This window comes from Rhinopithecus bieti, unplaced genomic scaffold (genome assembly GCF_001698545.2).
Source record: "Rhinopithecus bieti isolate Rb0 unplaced genomic scaffold, ASM169854v2 scaffold_425, whole genome shotgun sequence".
In the NCBI taxonomy this organism is placed as follows: Eukaryota; Metazoa; Chordata; class Mammalia; order Primates; family Cercopithecidae; genus Rhinopithecus; species Rhinopithecus bieti.
The window spans coordinates 4856033-4878440 of NW_016803361.1; the positions used below are offsets into that span (position 1 = coordinate 4856033).

The 22408-nt window shown below is 49.5% G+C and overlaps 1 protein-coding gene and 1 long non-coding RNA gene across 2 annotated transcripts in view; one reads left to right on the forward strand and one right to left on the reverse strand.

Moving 5' to 3' along the window:
- The window catches only part of LOC108535284 (uncharacterized), a 14013-nt gene extending 12048 nt beyond the window's left edge, over positions 1-1965 (reverse strand). Inside the window, exon 1 of the long non-coding RNA XR_001887188.1 lies at positions 1585-1965. This is a non-coding gene — a long non-coding RNA (uncharacterized LOC108535284). The remainder of the gene's footprint in view (positions 1-1584) is intronic.
- Positions 1-21993, forward strand: part of LOC108534447 (paired box protein Pax-2-like) — a 57320-nt gene extending 35327 nt beyond the window's left edge. Inside the window, exons 5-8 of the mRNA XM_017879809.1 lie at positions 10860-10945; positions 12593-12712; positions 18266-18334; positions 21947-21993. Of these exons, the coding sequence (XP_017735298.1) occupies positions 10860-10945; positions 12593-12712; positions 18266-18334; positions 21947-21993 (322 nt within the window). The remainder of the gene's footprint in view (positions 1-10859; positions 10946-12592; positions 12713-18265; positions 18335-21946) is intronic.
- The last annotated feature ends 415 nt before the right edge of the window (positions 21994-22408 follow it).

Consider the following 22408-nt stretch of genomic DNA (forward strand, 5'->3'; position numbering starts at 1 on the left):
TATATATATAAATTTCCCAAAAGGTCAAATGGTTCATCCTACAGACATTGAAGTCACAAGCCTGGATCCAATGTCTGGCTCTTACCCAATGCACATGCATAATTATATATCAATTGAAAAAAATAAAAACCAACCAAACAAAAAAATTCTGACTCCAGTGCTATTAAGCATGTGACTTTGGGCAAGTTGCTTGGCCTTTCTGTTGTTTCTTAGGTGAAATAGAGAGGATGGTTATTTGATAGAGTTATAGTTGAATTAGAATGAGAAAATACATTCATTATAATGCCTGTCGTACAGTGAATACAAAATAAATGATAGTTATTGTTTTTACTATTATTAAATTCAGCTCTTCTATTCAGGCCTAGCCTCTCATAGATTCTACCATCTGTTCTTGATATGACTGACTTATTCTACTCAATGGTTAGCAGCATAAGTTCTGGAGTGAGACACTCAGATTTAAATTCTGGCTGTGTTACTTAACAGCTGTGTGACCTTCTGTAAGTTACCTAACCTCTCTGAGTCTCAGCTTCCACACCTGTAGGTTATGGACAATAATCTTCATAGGTACTTGTGAGAATTAAGTTAAATAATCTGCATGAAGTGCTTTGCACAGTGCCTGGTACATAGTAAGCGTATATTGGCCCACTGTGTCCCTTAAGATTGTGTCATTTTTATTATTGGCCAGGCGCAGTGGCTCATGCCTGTAATCCCAGCACTTTGGGAGGCCGAGGTGGAAGGATCACTTGAGGTCAGGAGTTTGAGGCCAGCCTGGCCAACATGGTAAAACCCCGTCCCTACTAAAAATACAAAAATTAGCTGGGCATGGTGGTGCACACCTATAATCCTAGCTACTCGGGAGGCTGAGGCAGGAGAGTTGCTTGAACCTGGGAGGCAGAGGTTGAAGTGAACTGAGATTGTGCCATTGTACTCCAGCCTGGGCAGCAGTGTGAGACTCCATCTCAAAAACAAACAAACAAACAAAAACAAAAAACAAGAGCATATTATTGTTATTGTTAATAACATTCATTTGTTATTGAACAAATAGTTATCAAATACTTACATTATACCAGACACCATTGCTAGGTGCTGGAGAAAGACAGTCATGAGAAAAATAGCAGTGACATCTGCCCTTGCAGAGCTCAGAGTTCAGGGAAGGACTCTACTATGTGAATTGAGTAAGCAAGAAAACAAGGTTTCAGCTCTGTGCTAGACCCTGAGAGGAAGAGGGAAACAGAGAGAAATAGATTAGAAAGCTAGGATAGAGCCAGATTAGGGAAGATTTTGAAGGTTGGGCTGAAGAATTCTGAATTTATCCTATAGGTGATAGGAAGTGATTGTAGGGTTTAGCCATATCACATTCTTTCAGGAAGAGACAGAGAAAGACTGTTGGACTGTTTTCGAATGCTTAAATAGGTGAGAGGTAGGAAAGGCTAGAGGTAGGGAGGCCAGGCAGTCACTATCAGGCTGCTGCTCCTGCTCAGGTGACTGCAGAGGGAGGTGGGCATGCCTGTGGTGGGACGGGAGTAGGTGATGGACAGGTGCAGAGTGGGAGACTTGATTCCAGCAATGAATCTATAGCAGTACCTTGTTCACCTTATATCAAGCAGTCTTCAAGCCTCTGGAGCTTCCCAAGGAGGACCATGGGGGTGGACAGCTGGTAGACTCCAACTCTAGCCAGAAGCTCTGACAGATGAGGGCAGGGCCAGTGGTGAGAGAAGCTAGTCTGGTCACGCTCTGGGCTTGGCATGCACCGCAGACTGGTTTCCAAATGGTTAGTTAAACACATTGCCCCTTAATTTTTAAACCTATGCATATCTTGAAGTTAAATCAATCCATATGCTTACCATTCATCATATAAAGCATCACTATTGCCCCCTTGGGCCAGCCCCATGGCCCATCTAGCCTGGTAAATTGTCTCTGGCCTGGGCTCTCAGGGGCATGAGGTATAAAGATAATTGCCCTCAATGCCAGTCTTTGAAGGCTAAGTTGATGCAGAATATATGCCTGGTATCTAAGTAACCTACTTGGAATTTGGAATTTATCATCCCGGAATGTACCAAAAACCATTTTGAAATTATTTCAATTTTGGCCGGGCCGCGGTGGCTCAAGCCTGAATCCTCAGCAGCTTTGGAGGGCCGAGACGGGCCTGACACGAGGTCAGGAGGATGCGAGACCATGCCTGGCTATCATTGGTGAACCCGCTCTCTACTAAAAAATGCAAAAAAATTAGCCGGGCAATGCGTGTGGGCGGGCGGCCTGTTTTGGTCCCCCAGGCTACTCCCCGGAAGGCCCCCTGAGGGCCCAGGAGAATGGCAATGAACCCGGGAGGCGGAGCTTGCAGTGAGGCCCCGAGATAACGCCCACTGGCACTGCCCAGCCCTGGGCGACAGAACGAGACTGCTGTCCAAAAAAAAAAAAAAAGAAATTATTTGCAATTTTTAACCCTAAATGGTTTTGTTTCCACAGAGCAACTGATAGCTTATTGAATTTTGGTGACTATGTCAGCTGGAGTCAGGGAAAACAGATGGAGAGAAACGTGGATTGATAGAGTATGAGAAAGGAAATTTCTTAACTCACTAAGATTTCTTCCCAAATCTCCCAAGGATCCAACCAGAAGGATCCTTGGGAGGATTCTCAAGGATCCTTGAAAAACCAACCAGAAGGATGGTTTCTTCACTCCCTGACTTAAGCTGGTCTTCTCAAATAGAGTTCAGAAACTCTAATTCAGGTCTGAGGTGGGACCCGGTGATCTGCATTTTAGCAAGCACCCCAGGGGATTCTAATGCAGGTAGTTCAAGGGCAGTAGTTTGAGGAAACCCTTCTGCCAGCTTTTTGGTAGGACTTTCATTTCTTGGCGCTCAGCTATGAATTCTGAGAGTCAACAAGAGTTGACACATTTGGAAGGAACTGTGGTAACCTGGAACCTGTGTATGCCAGCAACAGCCTGCCACAGCCAGAATGGAAGGTCCTGCCCACAATTCTGAAGAATGACCTGACCCTTATCAGTGGCCATGTCCAGAACTGGGCCTGACATATGGTCAGTTATCCAGACTGAAACCTGCAAGGCATGTTAGTGAGCATGGGCAAAAAGACCTCTAAACTCAACCCAAACTGCAGCCAGAGGTTACAAAAGCCTCTGTGTTAAGTGATTCAGGCCTGCCTTAAAGGAAGCCACGTGCAGGGGAGATGCTGTTTCCTTTGTGTTTCTGTGGAGAGGAGGAAGTAAATTTCAATTTTTCAGTTCCTGGGGTATACAAAGCCGGAGATTCTAGCTCCTTAGAGTTCTCAGGAGTAGGGACCATTTCCAGGAGAGATAAACATTTCCTGGGTGATCTATGATATCTCACTCAAGGTTCTGCTGTGAAAAGTCTCCCGCTGTTAGTGTTGCTGACTTGCCTCGGGGCCAAGCCATGGATATGTGCGTGATATAGGCAGCTCTCAAAGACTTGAGTTGAAGCGATAACCACTTGCATTAACTGGGCAAAATATCCTTCGCTGAAGCAAATGTCTTCTTTTTTTTTTTTTTTTTGAAACGGAATCTCAATCTGTCACCCAGGCCGGAGTGCAATGGCACGATCTCTGCTCACTGCAACCTTCACCTCCGGGTTCAAGCAGTTCTCTGCCTCAGCCTCCCCAGTAGCAGAGATTACAGGCACCCACCACCACGCCCAGCTAATTTTTGCATTTTTAGTAGAGACAGGGTTTCACCATCTTGGCCAGGCTGGTCTTGAACTTCTGACCTCATGATTCACTCACCTCAGCCTCCCAGAGTGTTGGGATTACAGGTGTGAGCCACCACGCCTGGCCGCAAATATCCTTTTTAATATCTTTTTTTTTTTTTGAGACAGAGTCTCACTGTGCAGCCCAGGCTAGAATGCAGTAGCACCATCTCGGCTCACTGCAACCTCTGCCTCCTCCAATCCTGGGTTCCACTTCACCATTGCAATCGTGGGTTTGAGTGATTCTCCCACCTCAGCCTCCCGAGTAGCTGGAACCACAAGTGTGTGAGACCCTGTCCGGCTAATTTTTGTATTTTTAGTAGAGATGGGGTTTCACCATGTTGGCCAGGCTGGTCTCAAACTCCTGACCTCAAGTGATCCACCTGCCTCAGCCTCCCAAAGTGCTGGGAATATAGGCATGAGCCACCACGCCCAGCTGCAAATATCATTTTGTTCTCTAGGATGATCGAGTTTATAATGCCCAGGCTGCCTGAGGCCACTGGCAGAGGCCCCCATGACCACTTGTCTGACTTAGTGGGCAGTGGGGCCAGCTAATCTGGCACATTCTCTACCCTGGAGTGCCTTTGATTTACTGAATCAGGAAAGACTCTCCCCATACCAGGGATTAAATATTTTCTGCAAAGACTCTAAAGTGGGCAGTTTACTCCAGGACAATTTAAGCTGATTTATACATGTATGTAACACATATATCCAGATACTTGACATCTTGTTCCTAAGAGCAGCCTGCCCCAAGCCTGGTCATGTCACTGGTTTGTTCAAGCTCTGCCAGGAAGTAATTCTAAAATTGGGAAGCAAGTCTGTTCTAGACAGCAGGAAAGGATTTCATGGCAACAAGCTTGGAGACCCAATGTACAGGGGTTGTCAGCAGTTGGGTCCAGCAGGTGTTATTACTCCCATTTTCTAGTGAGGAAAACTGAGATTCAGGGAAACCCCTCACCCTTCATTTCTCAGAAGGGACTGAACATAGAAGTTTAAATATGGGGCCTTTGGTTGTCTCTCCCCTGGAGGCAGTCTATTTTATCAGGTAAGGGATTAGTCCCTAGGATTAGTCTACCTGAATTCAAATCCCAGATTTGCTATTTATTAAATGGGTGACTTTGGGCAAGTTGTAATAAGCCTTGTGTGCAAAATGCATTGTTGTAAGGATTAAGTGAACTATTTATTTGAAGTACATAGAACATTGCCTAACATGTAGTAGATACTTAGTAGACAGTATTTTGGTTTTGTTTTTAAACTAGAGCCTCTCCTGAGGAAGCATTGCTCCTAGAAATCCTGCCCAGCCTAGTCCTGTAAATGCTGCCACCTTACTCCTCCCAAGGTGAGCTGTCTGATGTCACCTCAATGCTAATAGGACCTCTTCTTGTCTCCACCTCAGGGAGTTTTTGCACACCATTTATTATCATATAATATAATGCAATATAATATCAGACATAACATAACATAATATGATGGGTAGGTTAACTTGGAAACCCTGAGGCGGACTGTGGATGGATGGATAGATGAATAGATACATTTGTACTAAGTATACATACATTATATCATTCTATTGATTTGTAAAAAGTTCCCGGTCTGCCTGGCTGTAATGAGATTTTTGAACTTTGCGTGGCGATCAATGAGAGGAATATTATTGGCCTGGAGAATTGATATACCTGCTCTCAGTGGCTTGTTCTGCTCCCAGGCTGCCCCGGCCCCCCAGGTGTACGATTCCAGCAGACACTTAACCTTTTTTACAGTGTCATCAGGCTAAAAGGAATCTAATAGTGACACAGGACTTGTGCTCAGCACTCTGCCACTATTGCTTTCCTGTCACAAATAATTTATAGCCTTCTATTTCCATCCCTGAGCCTGCACCCCAGCCCTGCCTCCTGCTTTCCCCCAGCTCCCAGGAATCAATAAACTCACATAGCCACATTGGGACTTCAGGGTGCAAGGAGACAGACAGACATACAAAGAGAGGGGAAGTAGAGAGAGGAGCAGAGAAAGAAAGAGAAGAGAGAGAGAGAGAGTGAAACACAGAGAAAAGAATGGGGAAGGAGGAGGAAGAGAGAGAGCAGAACTAGAAGAGGAGTAGGAATGTCTGTGCTCTCTTAAAAGGTGGAGGGCTTCTCTCTTTCTTCTTGAGTCTAACAGTGTTAATAGGAGTCTCATACAGGGCTTTCATTCTTACTCACAGAGCCTGAGATTGTGTTGATATCCAAGTTGGCGAGAGGTGGGGGTCTTCCGGGAATTTAACCAATGAGGGAGTGGCCTCCCCACCTGCCCTGTCATCCTTTGCTCTGAAGTCCTGCCACGACCCCCTGCCATCCCTTGGGTCCCCTGTGGATCCTTGCCAGCGAGCCCAGTGGGGCTTGGTCCAGTCCCCAGTCTGTCTTCTTCAGAGTCTGATGCAACTTCCTTTTGGGTCAGATGTTGCCACCGCTGCTGCAGTTTCTCGTCTTCTCAGTGCTCTTCCCAGGGTCTCAGTGGCACCTGCATTGACCAGTCTGGGGCATACTGGGTAGGGAGGTCTCCTGCCTGCATCTGGCTCAGCCCCTAAATTGAAAGCAGCTGGACCTAGGGGTCACCCGTAGGAATAATAATACTGGTCATCATTGTTATTATAGGTAGCATTTATTGAACCAACCATCATACTAATCACTTTACATGGAGTGTCCTATTTAGTCCTCACTACAGTCCTATGAAGTGTATGGTAGTATTATCTTATTTTACAGAGAAGGCAATAAGAAACTGCCAGGGGTTTCACAGGCAACAAGTAACAAAGCCGGAATTCAGACTAAGGCAGGCTGAGCCCAGAACCCATACCCTTCTTCCTTTTGCTGCTCTCACTCCCTTGGAAGTGTGGGAGACTCTAAGTGCCTGGAAGACCCCGTGCGGGGCCCTGGCCAAAGCCCTGGAGGTCCCCAGGAAAGGGCGAGCTCTCATCAGAAATGGTGGAGGAGAAAGACTATCCTGTGAAGGAAAGAGAAGTGGGGAGCGGGCACCCTGGCAGGTCAGTTTCTCTGTGGATATGGAAAAAATGACACCTCCCAGCTTCTGAGCAGAGCTGTGTCCTCCAGGGTCCCGGCTGCACCCTCTAGGGATCTATATCCAGAACTTGACCTTCCAGGCTAAACCTGCCGGGGGCCATGGAAGTTTGGTGTGTCTGGCTGTCTTGTGAGGCCAAGTATGAAAAAGAACTGGAGAAGGAGAAGGAACATGGGGAAATGGTATCAGGTCATCATCATCAACAACTGCTTTACTTCATTCATCCTTTAGCCCCAAGTGAAATTGCCATGAGTTGTTGGGTTGTCGTATGGGAGACAAGAGGACAATGGATGACCGTCAGATTTCCACGATCCCAGTTCTTAAATTCTCCGAGATCAGCTCTAGGGACTGGCAAGTGCCCACTGCCTGGGGTCATGGATGGACACCAAGAGCATTAGTAACTCACAGCAGGCACCCTGCCCAGCTCCTCCTCCATGCACCACAAGCCGCTGTCAGGGAGTAGTGATTTTCCATCACTTGCTGCCTCAGCTAAATTTGCGCCAGTGCCCTAGGGGTCAGAGGCTCTGGGTAACAAAGACAGAAACTCCCCAAGCCCATCCAGTTATCTCTCTCAGCCAGCCCCACCCCTGGGGTTCCCTTAGTAAAGAGCCCATCAGCCCTAAAGCCAGAGCCACCCACAGGCCCAGTGAGCTCACAGAAGCTTTTGCTGCAGTAAACTAGGAGCAGCTACTCTGAGCTGCTCAGCATCTTTCTAAACTTTTCTTGTAGGTGATTGTACACCACCTCTCAGCTACTATCCAATCTTTTTCATTGTGATCATACTCCAAACCTTCCCTCCAACTCTTGGGAGATGACCTTGCCTTCTGCTTTGCTGAGAGATAAAAGCCGCAAAAGCTCCTTTTCAAAGCTTTGGTCACCTGAAAATATGCCATCTCTGGCTAACACTTCCCTGGAGTCTGCACTCCATTTTTCCTTGTTCTCTCTTGCTCTGTTAATCATCCACAGTCCCTAAGGCAATTTCAGTCTCTTCCTCTTCACTGGTTCTTCCTCCTTAGTCTACAAGCTTATCCAGGTCTTTCCTACCCAGGAAGTCCTTCCCTCCACTTAGCTACCCATTCCATCCTCCACCTTCCACACATTCTTGTCCTTTCCTTTTCCAAAAACTTCTGAGGCAATATTCTCCATTTACCACCCTGCCTCGCTTTCCTCCCTATGCATTCCCTAACCTTGTTCTGTCTGGCTCCTGCTCCAGTTGCTTTGCTGAGACTCCTCCTCCTCAAAGCCACTAATGGCCACCGGAATCCCAAATCTGTGCCTCTTCTTGTTCCCGATTCCCTTCAGTCTCCATGTTGCTGTTGGCATTGCAGGTTGTGTTTTTCTTGAAACATTCTTCTCCATTGACTTAGGTGAAACTGACCTACCTTGGTCTGCCATTTCCTGTGCAACCAATTCTCTGACTCCTATGCAAGGTCACTTTCGTTTCCCAGTCCCTAGAAGTAAATGTCCTCCAGTATCCACTCCTTAGGCCTCTTGTCTTTTAAACACTCCTTTCCCTGGTCCCTGACAGTCTCCTAAATCCATACCTCTTTGCCTGCTGATGCAGGGGCATTGCACCTGGATGCTCCTCTTTCATCTCAAATGCTGCACATCTAGGACCAACACCACCACTTCCCTCCAAAACCAGTCACCTCCCTACAGCCTTATTCCTGACCTGCTGATGTAAACTCCACCAAGCTTCCAGTTACACAAAACTGAGCTTGTAAAGCCATGGTTGACTCCAGTTGGTTGCCAAACTCCAGCCATTCTGCCTTCCTCTTGTCTTGCAAATTCTTCCCTTTCTTTCCTGAGACCAGCTCCATATCGCCTCATGCCTCATGTGTATGTATATTGCTTTACTGGGATCCGTTTGTACAGATACCCCCTCGTTTAGAAATCACTCATGGCTTAAGACCCTCTAAACCTGGTTCCTACATGTTGGGGGCAGGATGACAAAGTAACAAAAAGCATAGATTTTAGAGGCTGTGTTCTGAGTCTGCCCTAATTGGTACCGTGATATTTTTTTTGAGACTGAGTCTTACACTGTCACCTAGGTTGGAGTGCAGTGGTGCAATCTCAGCTCACTGCAACTCCTGGGTTCAAGCGATTCTCCTGCCTCAGCCTCCTGAGTAGCTGTGATTACAGGTGCATACCACCACGCCTGGCTAATTTTTGTATTTTTAGTAGAGACGGGATTTCACAATGTTGGTCAGGTTGGTCTCAAACTCCTGACCTCGAGATCTGCCTGCCTCTGCCTCCCAAAGTGCTGGGATTACAGGCATGAGCCACCGCACCCAGCCAGTAATGTGATCTTGAGTGAGCTACTTAAACTTGTCTCAGCTTTGGTTTTCAATTTGCAGAATGAGGATAATAGTCTCTACTTTGGAGGTGGTTGTGCAAATTAACAGTAATGTATATAAGTCATATAAATTGTGTATAATATTGGCACATAGTAGATATTCAGTAAGTGGAAAATGGTGATGGTTCTCATCACATCCAAGTTTTCACCCTTGTTTCCTCTTAGTCCTTTGCCTGCCTCCACTCTTTCTGGCTGACCGCTCTGGGCATTAACCCAGAAGGCAGCAGGTTCGCGTGGCTTCTGCTTCCACCAGCTTGTGATGCCCTCCCCTCTACCTCTTTGTTCATCTTAGGATCAAGTTATTTTTTACTGGGGAAAGAGACAGGTGGAGATCCTGTAGTCCAACCCCTTCATTTACAACTGAAGAAGCTGAGGCCCAGAGAAGTTGAGAGATGAGACCAAGGCTATGTGGCTTCTTAAATGCAAAATCAGAAGCAGGACTCAGGGCCCCTGCCACGTAGCCCAGTGTATTCCACCATCCTCTGTGCCTCTGATTTCAGCCCTACTCAGCTTTGAAGAACTACATCAATTTCCCCGTCTTCAGCGACTTCTTCCCCAGTTCCTCTCCTGCAAGGGGAATGGTTCCCCCGCTCCAACTTTCCAGCACTAACTACCTGATTCCCTCTGGTAACTTAGCTTTTTCAGGGGTTAAGTCTCCCCTCCCCACCTTCATATCCAGCACTGTGAGCTGGCTTATCCCAACGCCTGCAAGTGTTCGGGAAAAGCTTTTAGAACTGACTTGGTTCATGGTTTGTGACTCACCTGGCTGGTTGAGGTGAGCTTGGCTCACATGCCTCTCTGTGGGGAAGAGCAATGCTATCAGAAAAGTGGCTTCCAAAGGCCCCTCATTTGACCAGTGGGTGGGGGGAGCATTCCTCAGTCTTGGCCCTGGGACTGGTCTTTGGCATCACTGAGCCCTGGGTTTTTCAGATCCCTGAAAAGCAGGCTCCTGGAATGTTTGATTTGACCCCTTCTCCCCAAGATGTACAGGGAGGGCACCAGACGTTTCAATCAGGCTGGCAAAGAAGCCGCAATCCAAGTAAGAACCTCAGAAAAGGAGGCCAGCAAACCAGCCAGCCATATGGGAACAGGGCTCTGACTTGTTTGAGGGCAGTAAGTGGGCTCAAGAAGAGGTTGTTCAGGACCTGACATCTGGCAAGGGGACTGTGTGCTGTGTTGGAGTCCTGGGGACAAAAGGGTCACCTGTGACCCAGCCCCTCCCTGACTACTTCTCATTCTTTCAGGATATGGGGAAATCTCATCCTCTCAACTCTGAAGGACTGTGATACAGCCCCAAATAGGAAAGCCAGCTCCAAAATGATCTCAAAACCCAGGAGGTCCTGGTACCAGGAGGAGATGCGTGTGTGGTTGAGGAGAGAAAGATGGACAACAAGCCACCAGGGCAGTCCTCACCCTGCAGAAAGAGAAAGAATGCTGTGCTCACTGGGTCTACTGCCCTGATCCTTGCTACCAAAAATCAAACAATAATTTGGGTGATGCACATAGCAGGACATAAGGCAGGCTTCATTCACCCAGAGCTGCATTAGGTTGGATCTGCAGAGCCAACAGGAGGAAAACCCTGTGCCTTGCAGCAGTCAGTGAGGGCAGGGACGCAGGGAGCAGATGGATGAGGAAATCACTGAGGAACTTGGGAGAGAGCCCCTTTGCAGGGCTGGGCTGGAATTGGCCGGGGTAGGAGTGGGCATATGATGTGTGATGCTGTTGTGACGCTGTTGCAGAATCATCCGGACCAAAGTTCAGCAGCCTTTCCACCCAACGCCAGATGGGGCTGGGACAGGAGTGACCGCCCCTGGCCACACCATTGGTAAGAGGGCTCAGGGAAGGGGAGGAAGCCAGATCCCACCTAAAGAAAGGCAGGAAACGCAGCTCCAACACTGGGAACTGCCTGCCTGGTTGAGGTCCAGGGCCCATCTTATTTGCCAACTCCTCTCGCCTGAACTCCTGTCCACATAGTGTCTCCCTGAGAGATACTGGTTTACTAGGATTGTTCTTTGCCTCCCACCTGTGTCACCTCCCTCTTCCCTGCTTTAGTCGTCCCTATCCTCTCCCCTCCTCTCCTCTCTCTAAGTGTTTTTCTTCTAGCATTTCTCCTTCTTTTTCTTCTTCTCCTCCTCCTGCTTCCCTCTCCCTCCTTCTCCATCATCTTTTATTTTTATCCGATTCTGTCTCCCTACCTGTGCCCTCTTTCTTTCGTATCAACTTTCTTATTCCATCTTTGTTTAACATTCCATCTTGTTCTTAACATTGTCCTTCTGTCTTCTCCCCTTGCCTCCTCCTCTTTTCTCCCCCTGCCCTTCCCTCTCTTCTCTCCTAGGTGTAGCTCTGGCTCTGTTCTGTCTCCCTCCTTCCTCATGGCCTCTTTCCTCTTGGCCTTTCTCTCTTAATTGCTCAACCTCTGTCTCACCCACTCTGTATCTCTTTTCCTCTCTCCATCCTCCTCATTCTTTGAGCCATGCTTAGGGCCTCTCGAAGACGTGACCCAGGCCTACTAGAACACCTGCTAACACTCCTCCTCTGTCCCCATTGCACATAGACTAGCTTCCCTCTGGCCCAAGGAGAAACTTGGTGCTACTGTAGCCATAGATGAGGCCTGGGGTTTGAGGGGCTGGGATGTGGTTACATTTTTCCTGCTGCTCCTCTTGGCAGTTGTCCCCTTCTTTCTTGACCAGCAGGTAATAGAAATGGCTAGTTCCAGCCCTCCAGGAGTTGGCAGGAGCTGTTGTTTACTAGGCCAGTGTTACAATGTGTGCTGGGAGGGAGGGTTGGGCCAGGCTGTACCTGAGTTGATCACCATGGAGTGAATGGGTTCACTAATCTGTGCCCTAAGGGGGAAATTAGGAGTTTCTCAAGTGATTTCAAGACCAAAAGCAGCTGAGAAAGAGACTTGCACACTCCTGGGGAACATCAGGACCAGTCTTGTGTCCCCTAGAGAATCAGAGACAGATCTTAGAAAGCCACAGACTTTAAATCAGGATTGGTAAAGACTCAGTCCAGGAGACTGAGAACAATGAGCTGGGTCTTCATTAGAAGGGTTTGCCCAACTCCAGGGACTGGATGAGCTGTGCAAGGGGGTATCCAAAGAGCTGTGCTCTCTAGAGGACCATGGAGGTGCTGCCTAGATGGAGACAGCTTTGGTGTTTCCTGGGTCTGTACTTCATCCATCTTTAGGATAGTGAGTTTGAGAACCCCAGTGAAATCCACAGGTCTGCAGAGAAGGCCTGGGGTTGACTGGGCACCACTTACCTCAGGGCTGGACAGAAGTGAATAATAGCCTGTATGTGGCAATGCAATCCCCTCTTAAATAGACCCCAGAGGAAGTAGAGGAACAAGAGGAACGTGGGCTCCTTATCCCTCCTTATGTCCTCTGCTTCTCTCTGCCGCCCAGCCTTGGGGCTTTGGCCTACGATCACAACTGCTATCCTGATGCCATTTCCTCCTTCTTTTCATCCAGTTCCCAGCACGGCCTCCCCTCCTGTTTCCAGCGCCTCCAATGACCCAGTGGGATCCTACTCCATCAATGGGATCCTGGGGATTCCTCGCTCCAATGGTGAGAAGAGGAAACGTGATGAAGGTAGGGAGGAGGGAAGAGGTGTGGCTTCCCCTTCGCATGCTTTGTCCTTGAACTCCAAGCTCCGGTTTCGGCCTGGCCTCGCAGCTGCTCTGCTGTAAGATCAATTTTAGTAGCAAAGCCCAGGTCCCCCCACTGCCCTGCTGGCTCCTGGAGAGAGGGAGGGTGGCTGCTGGTGAGGCCATCAGCTTCACCATCTGCTCAGCAGCCCAGGCTGCCTCACCTGCCACTAGGGCTCACCCTGTCGATCCCTGTGGGATGCCAGGAGGAGAAGCAGGAACCGTTTACCTTGGGAAGGTTTTGGAGTTGGGGGAACACCTGGTCTCTGACCTGAGGATGAAAGGCCAACCTACCTTGTCCTTACATGATCCAAATCTGTCCGGAGGTGAGGGAGTGATGTCATGTGCAGCCAACCCTGGTGCCCTTTCTCTTTAACACATGCACACCGCCCCCGGTTCAAACCTCACAGGGAGCTGGGCATGGGACCCCTCTCTCCTCTTCTTCTCCATGAGTAGAGATGCCACTCCAAATCCCCTGGCCCTCTCCCTCACCTCCCTGGAATGCCTCAAGGTGCAGCCAAGCTGTTAGGAAGGGTGTCAAAGGGAATGGGGAAGGAAGGGGAAGAGGAGAGAAGAAAAGACATAGGGGGAGAGTGGTGGGGATGAGCCTGGGACAAAGTGTTTTTCAAATGTCGTGACATTGGGGGTCTCTTAGTGATCATCTGGTTCTGTTCTGATGCGTGAAGCTGGGGCACAGAGCTGGCAGACCCAGATCAACAGAGACACCAGTGTCTCCGGACTGCTTTCTGCCCCCATTTTCTCATGCTTCCCTCTGGAGAAGTGGTAACCTCCTGGCCTTCAGAGGATTTTAAAGACATCTCCCAGGAAAGAGACAGAATCCTCAAACAATGAGCATAAAGGGGTGACCATCTATCCCATTAGCCCAGGACAGTCCCAATTTATTTATGCCTGTTGTCTCTGCATCTTGGCCAGTCAGCATCTCAGCATCTCCCTTTTCTCTTAGAAATGTCCTGTTTGGACAATAAATTATCTGGTCATTCCACACACAGACAAACCCTCGGTAGGGGAAGCCTAATGGAGTGAGGAGCAGAGAAAAGGGACAACGCTGAGCTTGCCTGGGCCCACAGTCCAAGATCCCCCAGCCTAGGCTGAGGGAAGAGAGTGGGAGAGGCCTGGCCCCCAGCGGAAGGGACAGCGTGGAGGGGAGGCCTAGGCCTGGCAAGACAGTGATGACCTGGCGCTGGCCTCCTTCCAGAAGCCCTAATGGCCTCGTTTCACAGGGAAACAGCTTGTCTGGCTCTATTTCTCCTTCTTCCAAAATATCCAAACCGATTTGGCTGCCACGGCCTTTGCCATTCACTAAATTTCATTGTGGTTGTTTTGGCGGCAGCCCCTGATGGGCAGGGGGAGGTTGTGGGAAAGGCCCTAAGTCCCAATTCTCCCTGAGGCTCCCCATACTCAGGCCTTGGCTAAGCTCCTTGGCACCCCGAGTTCTTTGGTAGAATCTGCCTCAAACCCTAATGGTCTCTCCCTTAACCAGCAGCCCCTGTGTTTTTTAGGGGGTGAGAGGCCCAGCGGCCCATGGGAGGCCACAGATGCCCCTCTGTAGTCTCCCTTTTCAGTCTGAGGCTGTGGCCAAGTATGCCCTCTGCTGCATGGGCTCCTGTGGGGCAAGAAAGGCGGGGGGTAGGGAGGCACTGGCATGAGGCTGTGGCCACCCAGGGCTGCACCTGGCTGGCCCAGAACAGGGTGCTCTCCCGAGCAGTTGATTGCCTTCATTGTTTCTGATCAGTTCAGTTCAGTGAACCTTTCTTGGACCTCAGTTTCAAGAAAGGCTTGGTACTATAGGATCCCAACGCAGAACAAGATATGATTCTTGTCCTTAAGGAGCTTACATTCTAGTGGGGCATGTTAAACATGTGAGCCCAAAGAGCAGATAGGCCCATCAGATACCCTGTTGCGATGGAGGTTTAGATGGCGGGCCACAGGAACTGGGCTGGGGAGGGAGTACATGGCCAGGAAGGGGTGCTCTTTGAAGAGGGGCCTGGGGGATGAAGAGGAGAATGTTCAGAGACAATGGTAACCTGAAATTCTATCTGATAGACTGAGCCTTGTGACCAGAAGGCCCTTTGACCAGCGGCTGCAGGGCAGCTTTGGCAGGGATAGAAGGCACAAAGAGATGTGGTGGACAGGCTGAGGAGACAGGTTAGGGCTACAGGATAGCAGGCCAGGTCTAGACCATAGAAGGAGTTTGGGCTTTTTTTTTTTTTTTTTCTCCTGAAGGCAGAAGTAGTCTGAGCAGGAAGGGACAGGAGCAGGGCTGGGTTTGGGAAGCTCATGCTCCAGCAGTGTGACAGTGATGCACCAGGGCTATGTTGCAGGAAGCAGTGGAAGTCTTCAAAGCAAGAGATTATGGGGCCCCCAAGTTTCCTCTGAAACATTTACCTGCTGGGCCTATCCAGGTGTCAAGAAATATCAGAGGCTGCACTCTTTTTTTGAGAGACAGTTCTCCTCCTCTTACCAACTCCTCTTAACCAACCCCAGGCCAAATGGAGCTGTATTTTCCCTGGAGGAGGCCAGGCCTATGAGGGAGACCAGTTCTCCCTGACCTCCCCCTCCAATCCTGATCTACCAGCCCCCCGGTGGGAAGGGAGAGGAGAGAGCAAAGGTAGAGCTGTGACAGCCCCTCCTCCCGTTTCCCCCACTCTGGTTGCTTCTAAGCAGCCAGGCCCAGTTTGCATTAGGGAGCAGCTCAGATGATTAAGAATAGGGGAGATAATTATGTGTCAAGATGATGTAGCCCAACTCTGCAGTCAGGCCAAGGTAGCAAAGCAGCTGGCAGGCCAGTCACAGAAGGCAGCCTCGGGCATGGGCTGCAGACACCCAGGTGTGTCCTTCAGTGACTAGGCCAGGACTGCAGCAAAAGAGAACACTGACGGGGAACTGAGGGGTGTTGGGATGGGACTGAGGACGCACATCAAAGGGCTAGACCCTAGAGGGAATGGAGGGGCTCATCTCCCTCCAGGAGGACCCTTAAAGACCCTGCTAGACTGGCCCTCCTTTGGCCTCAAGCACTGTGGCATCTTCCTAGGAGTGTCTTACCCTGGGGGCAAACTGTGAACCTCTTTGTCCTCCAGGAAGCTGCTCCTCTTTTGCTCTGGGTACAGTTTGGCCTATTCTTCAGCTCTAACAATGTCACGGTGATGGGCATTAGTGAGGACAATCACTGCAGTGCGTGCTGGCGTTATTGGAGACAATCTCAGCAGTAGTTATTGGTGCTCACAGTGATAATGCCCAGAACATTATTGGCATTGGCACTCAGAATATGGACAGTGTTATTAGTATCTGCAGTCATCATTTCCCTGGGGATATTAGGAAAGGACTGATCAGCTGTGACTCTGGGGAAAAACTGGCGTGACTGTGAGCCTGTTTGAGACCCCTTCCCATGCCTTGGCCTTTGAGAGTATGGAAAACACTCCCTGACTTTCCTTTGAGAAATGTGCTGGTCAAGAGGCTTTGACCCTCATCCCAAGAGCCCAGGAGCTCTCAGAATGAGACAGGTAGACAGGCCAGATGGATGAGGAAGTTATATTCTGAAGCACCCAGAAGACAGGCTGTCCATCAGTCTGAGAAGGTAGAATCCCTGTTCATATCATGCAAAAATCCTCACTTCTTCTTAGCTGTAATTATGGGTAAGCATGTTAGTGCTGGATTCCCTGGTCCCTTCGAAGGAAAGCCAATTCCCTGAACACTGTGTGAGCTGGTTTATGTGGCTGGAGGAGAGAGATTCTTGTATTTCCCTATCTGCAATCAGGCTGAAAACTGGAAGTCCTTCGCCTTCACCCAGTTACTTTCGGCTGGGGCCCAAAACGTTGCTGTTCATCGGTGGTGGTGTTGAAGCACAGGGCAGTTACATAACTTGTCCAAGAATCCAAATGAAGTCATATGGTGAGAGTCTGCTGGTCTGTGTGAGGGAGGTGTGTTGGGATCATCCTTTGAGGTGTGAGATTGCAGGGGGTCATGATACTGCATTCCATTAATTAGGTTTACAATGAATTGTGCCGTTGAGTGGTGCCAAGCTGATGCAGTTGTGTGTTTGCAGGCAGGGCAGGCTGCATGGTTGCAAATGGCCGAGTCCTGTCACTGCCTTTAATAGCTGCCTTCTGCTTTGGATGAAGCTATAACTGGAAGAAGCAGTTTATTTCCTTAGTTAGCTACCATTCTAGAGGTCCCCAAGAGTGTTGCTCAGGTTAGACTTGGAGCAAATGAAGGGATTAAGCCATGGAAATGAGAAGACCTGCCCTTGTCTGGGAGCCTGGCTTGAGGCAACAGAAGGCTGCAGAGACTCCCACCAGGAAGGAAGGCACAGGGTAGGAGTGAGCATGCCATCCCTAGAGCAGGACATGGATGGGCAGTGGGGCTCAGTGGGAACGAATGTGGCCTCTGGAGTGAGCATAGCGGGGTCTGAATCCTGTTGCCTCTTACTAGTTGGGTAAGTCACCTAACCTTCATCAGCTCAATCTTCTCCTCTGTAAAATGGAGATGGTAATGGCACTTCCTTCTTGGCACTGTGGAGAGGATTCCATGAGGTCATGAATTTAGTGTTGAGCTGACTTCATCTTAGAAGATGCATCCTTGTGTATCTGGGAAAGAAAGCCTAATTGGCAGGTTTATGTTTCATGAGGAAATGAAGTTGTGTTAGAAAGAAATTTATCTGGGCACAGGTGCCCTAACCTTGGTGCAGCTCCTTGTAACTAGGGCAGTCTTTAGTGGATGCTGGGACTAGCTAACCTGGATGGGACCAGTGCAGTGGAGGAAAGGCGTCATCCTCACACCCGGGATTGGGAGAACCTTTGTCCATTTCTATCTGTTCATTTACTCTGTGGTTACCCACTTGGGCCACATGTCATCTTTCCGCCTCCACAGGCATTTTAGATGTGTATAAATAAATAAATATAAGATCCCCTTCTTTTTCTAACATGTGGGCATCTCTCCCTCTATTCATCTGTGTACATTTCTGCTCCCACATGCAAAGTTTATTTATTTACCTTGGAAAATGTGTGTTTGTTTTATAAATCCAAATGTAATTTTTTACACAGTTTATGCCAGTGTGAGTATGCCTGTGTTCTACCGCTCTGAGATCTTTGGGCGTAAGGGGATGGGAATGTCATGCACTGGGAAGGTATGCAGTTACCTGGGTAGTGTGCATGCTTGAAGAGAGTGCCAGGTGTGACCGTGTGATCAGGGAGAGCTCTAAGCCAGGCCTGAGTGTGTGGGTTGTCCATGGTCCTGGGCACAGGCATCACCCTACCTTCTGCTGATAAATGGAGAGGCTGTCCTGAGCCTGCCTCCAGGGGTGGCCTAGGGCCCAAGGCTAGGGAGACTGAGGCCCTTACAGCCAGGCTGTGTGGGAATTGCAGCTCAGAACCCTTGTAACCCTTAGAAGGGGAATCTGATCTTGGGGTCCTGCCCCCAATCTTCTGCCTGCCTGTCTTTTGGGATCTCTCAGTGTTTGTCTGTCTCTTATTTGCTCTAGTCGAGGTATACACTGATCCTGCCCACATTAGAGGAGGTGGAGGTTTGCATCTGGTCTGGACTTTAAGAGGTATGAGGGCCAGAGGGAACATGGTGTGGGGGTCAAGGGAAATAGCTTGGGGGTGGCGGTTAGAGAACATTCAGAGAGTGGGTTCCTGAGGGCCAGAGTGTGGAAAAGGAGGAGTTGGCTCAGGCTTTCACTGGGAGACCAGGAGGCTAATAGAGTCTCAGGGCCTGGATTACTTCTGCCATGGGCCACTGATGGGGTTTGGGGGCTGAGGCCCCGGTGGCCTGGAGGGTCAGGCACTCAGTGGATGGGGGGCACTTTTCCAGCCCTTGGAAAACAAAGAGCAGATCGGGTAGTAAAACAAAAGCAAAGGAGACCTGGAAGCACCTGACAGCCCCAATTCATCACGGCCCAAGTTTTTTCCTGTGTTCCCATTATATTTGTTTGTAAAAGTGGAAATCAATTTTGAAGGTAATTTTCTGGAAAGAATGGAAGGGAGGTGGGAGGGCCGGATAAGGCAGAGATGGTAAAAGGAAAAATTTAGGCCAGGCACAGCCCAGGGGCAGCTCTTGGCAAGGTGAAAGAAAATTGCATATTCAATCTCCATCCATGAATCTCCCTCACTGCTGCCCGCCTCCTGCTTGAAAACAATGAAGGCTTTTTCCCAATGCTGGGCAGGGCCTCGGTATCAGCCTCACTTTAACTTCAGGGTCATTAATTCCCTGATTATTGAAGGAGAAGAGAGGGTTGCAGCGTTGTCAATTCCAAATGCAACCCCCATGTGATCGGGCACTGGCTGGGGTGGGGTGGGGGGCACCCAGGGCAAAGTGAGGTGTTGTTTGAGAAGGGTGTGGGGAGAGAGGAAATGGGGGAGCCACTGGACTATGGGGGAAGGAAGCCAGGAGGGTGGAAGAAGGCAGTCACTACTGCATACCTCTGTTGTGTTGTTATTGCAAATTAAAAGTAGCATGTTCCACTCCACAGCTATCTTTGGGGAGGGAGGGGCACCGAGGGAGGTGGGGGATCTTATCATTGCTTCTTCAGCAGACCAGCCGTGGTGTCACCGTGTGAGGTGACATTTGAATTTACAATTCCGCTGAGAAAAGCCATTAATTCACAAATTAACATTTCTCCCTCTCCCTCTCTCTTTAACACTCTCTCCCTCTCTCACATGGATGTGCAAGCAATTGAAAAGACAAAGGAAATAGCCTTAAGGAAGAGACTTTACTGCTAGTCTGTCTGTGCTGAGATTGCTCCCCCTGCTTCCAGATAGATAAACCAATTACCTGAGCAGCTCTGCTCCTGGCCGCCCGCGATCGCCTCCTTTTGTAGACTGCCTCCATGGCTGGATTACACTCGGTGTATCTCATTAATGTAAACCAGGCGTGCCCTGGTCACCAAGCTCTCTTCCCCGCTCTCCTTCTGGAGGGGCAACGGGAGGAGGGCTGGGGTCAGAAAAGGCAGGCAAGGAGGACCCCAAGGAAGACCAGAGGCTGCCACTGCCCGGCTTCCCAGGCCCTGGACACTCGGGTGCAGCCTGCTGTGTTGACCGAGGCTGATGGGGGAAGTCGGTGGGTGAGCGCTCCTTGGTAGGCTTGCTCTGAACTGTGAGGACTGGGTATGGCTGGGGGCAGAGGCAGGAGCCAGAGCCTGACTCTCTCAGTGGCATTTTGGTCCAGATGCAGGGGGCTGGCAGAACTGGAGAGGGATCTGAGTGCTCCCTGCGTAGGAAGAGTTTGGGGAAGCTTTGCTGAGTACACACTATTTTAGTGGGATGAGATTCAGCCTGAAGGAGCTTGGAGAGAGGCTGAGGAGGGCCCAGAAGATGTGGCGAGGTTGCACCATATTGGGTAAACAAAAATCCAGCACTTGGGCACAATTATGTCTGTTTACCACCTAATTCTTGCACACACACACACCGACACACATACACACACACAGACACACACACATGCACACCCAGCCATCCGACTCTTTTCCTAGAGAAGACAAGGGAGAAGGAATGTGCTCCCAGGTTTCTAAAGTGAGCTTACATCCTGGGTAGGGAATTGCAGGGCCTCTCTCTGCCTTTGCTCTCCTCCCAGACCCTAGTTCAGCACTGCAAGAAGACATTTTTGTTGGCAGAGGGCAACTGAGCAGAGTTTTTGCTTCTCTCTCTCTCTCTCTTTTTTTTTTTTTTTTGAGATGAAGTTTCACTCTTTTTGCCCAGGCTGGAGTGTAATGGCACGACCTCAGATTACTGCAACCTCTGCCTCCCAGTTCAAGCGATTCTCCTGTCTCAGTCTCTTGAGTAGCTGAAGTTACAGGTGCCTGCCACCATACCCGGCTAATTTTTGTATTCTTAGTAGAGACAAGGTTTCACCATGTTGGCCAGGGTGGTCTTGAACTTCTGACCTCAGGTGATCCACCCGCCTCGGTCCCAAAGTGCTGGGATTACAGGTATGAGCGACCGCGCCCAGCCTGAGTTTGTGCTTCTCTAAGGAGAGGTTCTCTGTGGATTATTGGTGGGGTTTCATGATTTCACACACTGTACTGTCTAGCACATCACAGACTCTCCCCTCCCTAGAAGATAGGCCCTATGACAGTCCAGAAACCAAATCTCTATGATGGCAACTGTCTGTCTAGGCAAGTGCCTGACTTAAACTGCATTGGCTCAACCTATGTTCATTTTCCAACTCAAACTCAAAACCTGCCTAATGTTCACTCAGTCCAAGAAAGAGCTGAGGTTCAAAGGTCAGCACTCACCAAAACACAGGGAAAAAAACTCATTTATGAACACACATTCATTGCTATGATTATATCTTCCTAGTAACCAAGGAAATTAAACTGCTCATACCTGAGGGGGCAGGTTTTCTGTCTTAGTTGGATCACATATTTTAGCCAAACGCTGGGTAGAGTTGGCGGTGAGCCTGTTGAATATTGACCATGTCGTTATCCAGAGGTAGGTGTAGGTTTTGTCGATGTTTTAGAAGGACCTTTATCTTGGGCCCTGTGCATAGGCGATTTGTATGTTTTTGTGGGGAATTACAGGGGTTTAGCCCTGGCTGTGTGGATCGACGTAGGTGCATGCATCTGCATATAAGTCCTTGCCTTTATATCAGAGGCAGCAGCCAAATCACCAGCTACCTTTGCTTCCCAACTAGTTAATGCTGTTATGTGGATGAAGAGTTCCATCTGGTTGTTTGGGGAAGTATTTTGAGATTTAGCACAAAAGAGTATATATTTGTTCACAGAATGCCAGAAATTCAGAATAGAGAGGTCAATTCCACCCTATCAGGAGATAATGTACAGAATTGCCTTGGAGGGAGCTGTATGTGTCCATCCACCACTGGAAATTGGGGTGGGTGGGTGCAGGTATACCACTGTCTCAGCAAAGGCTGTCAGGTACTCCTGCCCAGCTCCACGTTTGCACCCTCATGAATGAGCACCCATCTTGTCCGAATACATCTTCAACTTCTTAGTCTTTCACTTGGCAACTACCTTCCAGCCCTGCAGACAGACATTGTTCTCCTTTCCCACCCTGCAAGGGCACCAAGCAGGAAATCCGCTGCCTCAGCTCTGCCCTTCTTCCCCAAGCACAAGCTATGGAAGCAGGAAGGAGGAGATGGGCGCCAAGGCTATCCCCAGGCCCTGCTGCTCCTGAGTTCGCCTCCCTGGGTTCCTCTTCCTCTGCAGACAAGCAGGCAGCTGAGAAGGGCAGGCAGCTGGAAAAAGGGTTGTAGAGGACGTAGGCCGGGGAGACCTCAGATCCCTGCCTGCCAGCAGAATGGTCCTGGCAGCCTCCTTGACCATTGCTGCCCCCGCCCCGGAGCCCAGAGAAGGACCCCTCCTGCTCTGCCTTCCTCAGAGCCATGGTGGCCTTAGGGCTCTCTGGGACCCTCTCCATTTTGCCCCATTGGGGTGGAAAGGCATAGAGGGCTGGGGGAGGGCTGGGCCTGGCTCAGGGGCTGTGAGACAGATCACGAGCCTCAGAGCCGAGTTGCAGTGGAGCCAGTAATTCAAACCATCCTGACCCTTCAGTGAACCCGAACCTGCTGACCTTGACAGCACTAGACAAGAGAGGCCTCACAAACCTCAACCTGCACGGAGGCCTGGCCTTCCCTCCCTCCCATTCTTGGAGCCCTGTGACCCATCCTC